Consider the following 8,486-nt stretch of genomic DNA (forward strand, 5'->3'; position numbering starts at 1 on the left):
TCATCCATTTTTTAGGATATGTGTGTTTCAAAACATGTTCACTTAGGTTCACATGTTTCACCATTTCAGACACAAATTATTATTCCAAACCAAGCGGAGCATTTTATCATGTCTAGTGGTCTTTGTTTTATGTCATTCAGAGCCACGAGGGACTTTGTAAAACAGGCTGTGGACTCGCTGTGACTGCTAAAGTCGCTGGCTTGTAAAATGGTGAATGAATCAAACTCGGTTCTTTGCTGCCTTCCATAGGTAATAAGAGGCCAAATAGTTGCCGTGTACTGCTAATCAAATGCACTTGATTATTTGATCCTCAGTAAGTGTGAGCATTTGGGTTTTATCGCAACGCCAATAAGAAAAGACATCAGCATTGATCTTTGGGAAGCAATTGTTGCTCCCTATCAATCTGGGAAGAGTTTTCAGGCCATTTCCAAACAGTTTGAAGTCCATCATTCTACAGCAAGGAGGACTGTTCAGAAGTGAAGACAGTTAAGGGAGTTACCAGTCTTCCCAGGAGTGGATGTCCCAGCCAATTCAGACCATGGTCAGACCATGTAATGTTCAGAGAAACTGCAAAAAACAACAAAAACAGGGATGCATCTCAAACTCTACAGGCCTCAGTTGGCATGTTAAAATTTAAAGTTCTTAACAGTGCAATTAGAAAAAAGACTGAACACGTGTGGTTTGTTCTGAAGAGTATCCAGAAGAAAGTCTCCTCTTACTAAAAGGAACATGGCAGGACAGGTTAGGTTTGCAAAATTGCATTTGAACAAATCACTTCAGGAACTATGTCATTTGGACAGGTGAGACCAGTGGAAATGTCTGCACAGTTGCATTTTTGGCAAAAATCAACCATATCAGCACAAATACCTCATACCAACTATCAGCACGGTGGTGGAGGGGTGATCATTTTGGCTTGCTTTATAGCGACAGGATCAGAGCACCTTGCTGTCACAGAGTCACCATAAACTCCTTTGTAAAAAAAGTATTCTAGAGTAATGTGAAGCGATCTGAGAGCTTAAGAATATGAGTCATCCAACAGGACAATAATCCCTAGGACAGCAGCAACTTTACATCAAAGTCCAGACCTCAACCCGATTGAACCTTAAGAGAGCTGCACATAAAGAATGCCTGCAAATCTCACTGAACTGAAGCAACACTTTATCAGTCTCTCATATCCTGGAGAGAATGATAAAGTAATTCAAAAAAAAAAATAATAATAATTTTTGTACCACTGAAGATGATTCTGCAAGCTACTGAATAATGTGGTGTACTTCACACACTACGCACATTTTGACATAGCTTGGTTTAAAAAGTAATGAAAAAGTCTCATATGTTGTGTGTGGTTGCTCATTTAAAGTTACATTTAAATGATTTAACTTGGTTAGGATCAGAGGATTTCTTTATGTCCTGATATAAAATCTCAGAACTGAAAGAAAGTGCACTTCATTTGTCACCACATTGTATGTCTAAGCCCTAAAATACCCCCTTGATGATACGCCATATTGTACCAGACCCAACGTTTTCACTCCCAAAATCTAAAGCAATTCAACAACACTGTCCTTGGAGCTAACAAGCAGACAAATGAACACAATACCATTTACCATTTTTTTTATATTTTATTGAAACATCATTAAAAACTTCTACATGAAATTAATAAAATGTTACACAGTATGTTACAATATTTTTCTGGACTGAATCACATCCGTTCTAATTTATGATGTCAGCCTTTTAATGACAGAAAAATAACATTTCGACAAATGAATGCATCGTTAACATCACTTCTCATGTGACGCTACATATGGTCCTCAATAAACATCTGTATATGTAGTTAAGAGCCATTCTCGTAAACATAGTAGGAGACACGGATTACAGCTAGAGGACAAAAAGGTATCATTTCACGTTCTTCATTAGGTGTTCTCAAGGTGCAGTGTCATTGAATAGAGAGGACAAAATGCATGTGAGTTAATAAGTGTTTAACACTCAGTTGCTGGGGATACAGACAGTGATGAGAGGCTATAATCGCTATTAACAAAGGCTTTAGCCAAAACACTGCAATGACACAATATGAGAGCAGGAAGTCACGTTTACCGACTATATAGGAAGTAAGTTCTTCTTTCCATGTTACCATTTTAATTCACTCATTTCTCTGGCTGGTGAGCGTCATCTTCATCCGGTTTCTGCATCTCTGCCTCTGCGTCCTCTCCGTTTTGCATTTGGTCCGACTCTGCTGATTCCTTATTCTGAGAGGGCCTCAGGAGATATTCCAGCTCTTCTGCACTGATGGCCACCTTCTCTGGAATCAACCACCTCTTGAAGTGTTCGAGAGCACTGCAAAGGCATGAAGGACACGAATAGTTAAGGGTGTTAACCTCTTAAGCCCCAACGCCCCCTAATGCGGGGGCATAAGGCAGGAGATCAGTAAGGCTTGGGGCTTAAGAGGTTAAGATAAGAAGCAGGCCATCTCCATATAACTACTAGACACTTTGAAAGATAAAGATTATGTAATTTTGTACTGGGATGAGTAAATGCCACATAGTCTCTTGAATTTAAGGAAAAGTGGAAACAGTGAGATGATGAGTTATTGCTGTAATATGTTAAGTTAGAAAGACATAAGAAAGAAATGCGCAAATGATACAATCACATCTAAAGATGCAATGACTATTTAAAAAAAAAAAAAAAAAAAATCCTCCTCCAACAGGATGATTTTTCACATCATGTCTATGTCCTACCTCTCATCCATGTCGCCCCCTTGGAAGAGCTCTGAGGTCTGGGTATCATGTAGGAACCTATCCCAGCATTCCTTCTTGGCTTGAGACAAGCTGTGCAGCATGTCCCTGGAGGTCACATCACTGGACTGGCCCTTTATCTTCTTCAGGCGGTTTTCTGGAGCGAAATGTAGCCAAAAATGTCAGTTTTATAGCTTGGATCAAAGTTACCACATAGATTTTGAATTAAGAATCAAAGAAGAGTGTGAGTTTTGGTACAATGTGTCATATAAGGCCAGCAAAGATTGCAGATATGCAAAATAACCATTTAGGGGTTAAAGGACTGGTTAGGCTGTAACGGATGTAATGAATTTATTTCAGATGAAAATTAAGAACACCTACTGAACAAATAAAACATTTAACTCACGAGAAATAAATAAGTGCTGATCTTTCTTTGTTTAGGAGAAGAAGAAAAAAAAAAAAACCTTCTGCAGCAATCTTGTCTTTTTTAATCATGTGTGAGTACATACTGTCAAGTGTTTTGTAACAACGTTATAGTTTTGTATTTTTATTGGTTGTCATTTTTTAAATTTTTGTTTCTGGTTCAGTTTTTTTTCCCCCCATGAAGTTTTATTTCTGTCGCTTTAAGGTACACAGAGGGACTATCGAGAGCATCCTGAGCAGCTGCACCACTGTCTGGTATGGTAACTGCACCGTATCGGAGCGCAATACCCTACAACAGATAGTGAGAACAGCTGAGAAGACCATTGGAGCCTCTCCTCCCTCCATCACAGACACCTCCACTAGTATTGTGGAGGACCCCATACACCCCTCACACACACTCTTCACCCTGCTGCATTTGGCAAGAGGTAACGGGCCCTCACTGGAAGACTGAGAAACAGTTCCATCCAACCAGACGACAGATCCCTGAACACTGACTGACACACTCATACACATCACTACCTCAAGCACTTATCTGCACAATCTCATACACACACATCAAGTTACATTTTGCACAATGCTCAGTCTTTTGCACAACTCGCTGTCATTGTTGCGCTTTTCTATTGCATTGTTGTGTCTGCATTGTCTTGTGCCTGTATTGTTCTGTTCTGTCTGGTGTTGCACTGTCTTTGTTTAGTTTTTTGCAGTTTTTGCACACTTGCACTTTATGTAGTCCTGTATTGATTGTCTTTTATATGTTATACGTAGCACCATGGTATGGGGCAGAACATTAAAAAGTGGAAGGCTGTAATAAAATAATTGACAGATGACGCATCTGTGACGCATGCCATATTTTTGGAACTCCCTTATTCACAAAAGGTCGCCACAGGATATTTAATCAGCAGTTTTTACACCGGATGCCCTTCCTGGCCCAACCCCAGAGGGATCTGAGTCTCCTTCTGGGATCAAACCAGGGATCCGTCACTTGTTAGGCAAATGTGTCAGCCACTACAAAAACATGGAGAATAAATAGGCAATTCAAGCCTGCTATGCTGAAGAAAACTATCTGGTTTCATTTTGCGGGAATTTAGCATTTTATCATTTCCATGCCTCTTGCTGACAGACAGCGAGGAGACATGACAGGAAGTCTGTAGTCTTGAAAAGCTTTTAAAAAAGAAAATACCTAGAGTGGCTATGTAAATCTCAGAATCCTCCATGGGTTCCCATTTGGCACTAGATGGACTGGTATCTGTCCCATTTGCTTGTCCATTAACCTGCACAGGCGGGTGAAATGAGTCTTTGAAGTCTGTGCTGCTCTCCGGGGTCGCCTCAGTCTGCACCTCCGGCAGGCTGGAGCAGATCTCGGACCAAAGCTCCCCGCTGGACCGAACCTCCTGTTTCTCGAAGTCGTCTATCATTCTGGTGCGCCCACTTGGTAAAAGAGATGTCGACATCACGGTTTAAAAAACACACACACAGTGTTACTCTGTTTTTGGACTAAGACCCTTTTCTTTCAGTGACACTTGCGTGAGATGTTTGGAATGTACATACAATTAAGACAAATCAGAAAGCTGATGGTTCGGTTTACATTTACGGCTAAGCTGGTTACTGACCAACTACATGGATAATTACTGTGCATTTAAACGTTTTTCGAGCAGTTTGTTACCATAAATAATAGAAACATAACTTACCTGTGTGGAAAAACCTCAAAAGGCTAGAAATTATTAACGCAGATATATTATTTTAATGATTAAAGTTTAGCGTTGCTAGCTAAACATATCCATGATCTAAAACCTTAAACGACGGACAGCCCACTTCCTCTTTCAGATATATTTGATTAGACGCTGTACCCGCCCGTCAAGCAATTTTGAGAGCTGATTGGTTAATTTGGGCTTCACATATAAAAGGTTAGTTTCTCATTGGGCTGTGGTTGGCTGAGGTGGGGATTAGGAAATGTCTCTCAGCTGGAAGTGACCGCGGCTGAGCTACCGAGGTAAACAAGGGCTACCGACCTCTACTGAATTCGTTTATATGGGGGTATTTACTATTTAAAAAAGTGCAATAATCATTTGCAACGGTATAATGATAGTATCCGCTTATAGTGTAACGTAAACTTGCTGTTATAGCCGTTACATGTGCTGCTGTACCGCTCGCTGACTGTCTGTCAAGTTTACTGTAATTAGTGCATTTGCAATGCCACATTTGGACATCTTACAAATGACCTAAACTGCCCTCTCGATTACCACGCGGAGAATACAGCCAGGCCGTTGAATGCATTTTACAGTAATCTGTGTGTCGTGTACTCAGGGTTACAAGCGCTGATCATCGCGTCCCTGCAGAGAGATTCGGTGTAGGAGATGCGAGCGGCGCTGCGCCTGGCAGTAGTGGCAATCCCCATGGGTGTGCTGCTGTCCCGGACAATGGCGTGGATGTCCAGCGGCAAAACAAATCCAGAGCTTATCAGCAGGCTAAGGGGTAAAGGGTTTGAGCTTTGATATCTTTGTTGTTGTTTGTGACCTTTCTTGACCTCTCTAAACGAGGGTTGGGACTGTAGTTGCATGTTGCACAGGTTGGTTTGGAGTCATCATCTCCATTCATTCAACTCCGTATCAATACCTCTTTTTTCTTCTTTTTCTGCCAGACCATGGCGTGATCCAGAGTGACAGAGTGTTCAATGCCATGCTGGCTACTGACAGAGGACTCTACTCGAGAGACTATCCATATGCAGACTCTCCCCAATCCATAGGTATTTCTTTCAGAAGCACTTTCTAAACACACAAATGCATGTTACTGTCAATGCAATAACAAGAGCCTGGGTTTTTTCATCACATTGCGTTGTTGAATAATAGCTGTTTTATACAGAAAGATCTGCTGCGACTTTGTTATGAAACTTTGTAATTACAGGCTACAGGGCAACCATCAGTGCACCACACATGGTGAGTAACAAACACTGAACAGTGCTGGGAAAACTAAATGGGTAAAAAAAACTTAACAGAAGTTTTCCTGCTGGCCTTACTCGACAGCATGCTCATGCTTTGGAGCTACTAAGTGACAAACTAACTGAAGGAGCGTCGGCACTGGATGTAGGTTCAGGAAGTGGATATCTCACCGCCTGCTTTGCAAGAATGGTAAATTCTGTTGAAAACTTGAAGTTTCTTTCTAAATCTTACCACTAGCTAGATGGTTTCACCCATGTATCATGTAACAAAGGTTAAACAGCTGTTTTTTTTTTACCATTTTATGCAGACAGGGCCCACGGGTAGAGTGGTTGGCATTGAACACATTGACGAACTGGTTCAGATGTCAATCAAAAATGTTCAAGCTGACGACCCGGAGCTGCTGTCCTCTGGACGCATCAAACTAGTTGGTGAGTCAGGAGAGGTCAGACTTAAAGTCATGCCACTTTTATCTATTGAGATTTAAAGCACATGGCTGCAAAAAAAATACAATTCATATCTGGGTATGTCCACAGTGGGAGATGGAAGACTCGGCTACCCAGATGGAGCGCCGTATGATGCCATTCATGTTGGTGCAGCTGCAGCCACTGTTCCTAAGGCTGTAAGGACACAGGCTTTACTCTTGTCAGAATAAAATGCAATAAAATAGCATAAGGCACTCATTCAGCTATAACTGAAGCCTGCAAACAAGGCACAGAAGGCTGTGGTGTATCTACAGCTATATTAAAGTCATTATAAACCAGTCAGTTGTCTCTAAAATAACTTTATCAAGTATGTTAAGCTTCGAAGGTACTTGAAATGCATTCTAAAGACAGACTGCGCTGAATTAATGCCATGAATAAAGTGGAAAAAGTATGAAACTTTTTTTTTTTTTTTTTTTTTAAATCCTGTCTTTCCTTATGGAAGCTCTTGGAGCAGCTGAAACCAGGTGGGCGGTTGGTTCTCCCAGTGGGCCCTGATGGTGGCAGTCAGGTGCTAGAGCAGTATGATCGGCAGAGTGACGGGAGCTTCCTCAAGAAAGCTTTGATGGGAGTGGTTTATGTCCCCTTGACTGACAAGAGGCACCAGTGGCCTGGGTAAGAAAAAAAAAAAAAGCCTTAAACCCCTTGAACTCTTACACAAAAAATGAGGAAGTCACCTGTGCCTGCTATCCTTCCTTCTCTCCCCAGAGGTGAGCTCTGACTGCAGTGTGGTTGCCCTTGCAGGAGGTGGCGTTGGTGCTGCGTCTCCGGGGCCCTGTAACGCCTCTTCTAGTTCAACTGAGCTTCTGTCTTAAGGACCACCTGCTCTGCTAGGTTGTCACCTAGCAACATGAAAGGAGGATATTGCTCTGTTTTCCTGGCCAGATTGTCTTCCAAGGGCGATAAAACAATGAGTGACTAAATAAGTCTCCAGCGGTCTACTGATTAGCCTCTTCCCAGAATCCTGTGATTCATTTAGAGTGATGCAAGTACAGTAGATCACAGTGGGGGGGGAAAGGGCTGTACACAGTATTATTTCTGGGGAAGTTTGTTAAGTGTAATAATGGGTTTGTTGAGATTACAGCATGAAAAGCTCTAAGATATGTGAATGCTTGTGCTGATTTCAGATGGATGGTAAAATTGTGTGTGGGAATGATTTGGATACATATGCAGTAATACTTGCAAAAGTTCAAACCTGGGAATTTTAATAAACGTTTAGCAAATTGACAAAGTAATATATTTTTGTGGGAAGAATGCTTCTTACTCATTTAACAATCTAATGTGTGTGTGCAGAATAAATCACATGTGACACTGTAATTATAGAGCAGGGTTAGGAAGTTATGCCAAAACATAATAATCTGATACATTTTTTGAATCATAAGTAACGTAATCATATGTAAATATTGGATTTAATAATAAAACCAAGTAATTGAATATTTTAGTGACTGCTGTTATTCCAAAAAGACTGAAAATAAACGCATAACTCGGGTAAACAAGCCTTTTTTGAGATGCTGTGCCATAAAGTGATTTCCTGTATTTATACTATTTTAAATGTCTTTTAGGCCTATAATCTGTCATGAATTATACATTAATTGAGCCAAAAAGAACATTTGAAGGGTAAAAACGAACGCATATCACTATAATGTAGGTGCAGTAACACAGAGTTTTAAAGACACTTGCAAAACAGGTAATTTCTTTATTTTATAACTTCATAAATTATTTAATTAGAGTCTATTAAATATAGGCAAACATTATACATTAAGAAACACATCAAAAATCACTTTGTGGCACAAAGAAGTATTAAGGGAATTGGTATCGTGAGAAGCTACAAGGACTAGAGCATAAAAACATGATCATGAACAAACACAAACATACTGTCATTTATATTTCGTGTGAATAGAACTTAATTTGTAACAAAAAAA

The 8,486-nt window shown here is 40.5% G+C and overlaps 2 protein-coding genes across 4 annotated transcripts; one reads left to right on the plus strand and one right to left on the minus strand.

Moving 5' to 3' along the window:
• Positions 1–1,584: 1,584 nt before the first annotated feature.
• On the minus strand, positions 1,585–4,966 carry ccdc32 (coiled-coil domain containing 32). The gene is made up of 4 exons (XM_085142971.1): positions 4,838–4,966; positions 4,330–4,577; positions 2,730–2,883; positions 1,585–2,328 (listed from the first exon to the last, which is right to left on the minus strand). Exons 2-4 carry the CDS (start codon positions 4,562–4,564, stop codon positions 2,139–2,141), a joined length of 579 nt encoding a protein of 192 aa, XP_084999097.1. The 5' UTR covers positions 4,565–4,577; positions 4,838–4,966; the 3' UTR covers positions 1,585–2,138.
• A 77-nt stretch (positions 4,967–5,043) lies between these two features.
• Positions 5,044–7,998, plus strand: pcmtl (l-isoaspartyl protein carboxyl methyltransferase, like). Of its 3 annotated transcripts, none has more exons than XM_085142970.1 (9): positions 5,044–5,139; positions 5,454–5,621; positions 5,788–5,892; positions 6,051–6,082; positions 6,170–6,274; positions 6,393–6,513; positions 6,619–6,704; positions 7,010–7,179; positions 7,273–7,998. In XM_085142970.1, exons 2-9 carry the CDS (start codon positions 5,504–5,506, stop codon positions 7,283–7,285), a joined length of 750 nt encoding a protein of 249 aa, XP_084999096.1. In that variant the 5' UTR covers positions 5,044–5,139; positions 5,454–5,503; the 3' UTR covers positions 7,286–7,998. The 3 variants fall into 3 exon arrangements, with proteins under 3 accessions (XP_084999096.1, XP_084999094.1, XP_084999095.1); XM_085142968.1 differs by having other exon boundaries at positions 7,309–7,998; XM_085142969.1 differs by having other exon boundaries at positions 5,111–5,183; positions 7,309–7,998.
• Positions 7,999–8,486: the final 488 nt, after the last annotated feature.

This window comes from Neolamprologus multifasciatus, chromosome 19 (assembly GCF_963576455.1).
Source record: "Neolamprologus multifasciatus chromosome 19, fNeoMul1.2, whole genome shotgun sequence".
NCBI lineage: Eukaryota > Metazoa > Chordata > Actinopteri > Cichliformes > Cichlidae > Neolamprologus > Neolamprologus multifasciatus.

Bases quoted from the DNA above. Each gene is read 5' to 3' on its own strand.
- ccdc32 (XM_085142971.1), bottom strand. From the start codon at position 4,564: ATGATAGACGACTTCGAGAAACAGGAGGTTCGGTCCAGCGGGGAGCTT. The intron at 2,884-4,329 runs GTATTTTCTTTT...ATTTCGCTCCAG, and splicing joins GATTTACATAGCCACTCTAG to AAAACCGCCTGAAGAAGATA. The intron at 2,329-2,729 runs GTAGGACATAGA...ATGCCTTTGCAG, and splicing joins GGGGGCGACATGGATGAGAG to TGCTCTCGAACACTTCAAGA.
- pcmtl (XM_085142968.1), top strand. From the start codon at position 5,504: ATGCGAGCGGCGCTGCGCCTGGCAGTAGTGGCAATCCCCATGGGTGTG. The intron at 6,514-6,618 runs GTGAGTCAGGAG...GTATGTCCACAG, and splicing joins TGGACGCATCAAACTAGTTG to TGGGAGATGGAAGACTCGGC. The intron at 7,180-7,308 runs GTAAGAAAAAAA...TTGCCCTTGCAG, and splicing joins AAGAGGCACCAGTGGCCTGG to GAGGTGGCGTTGGTGCTGCG.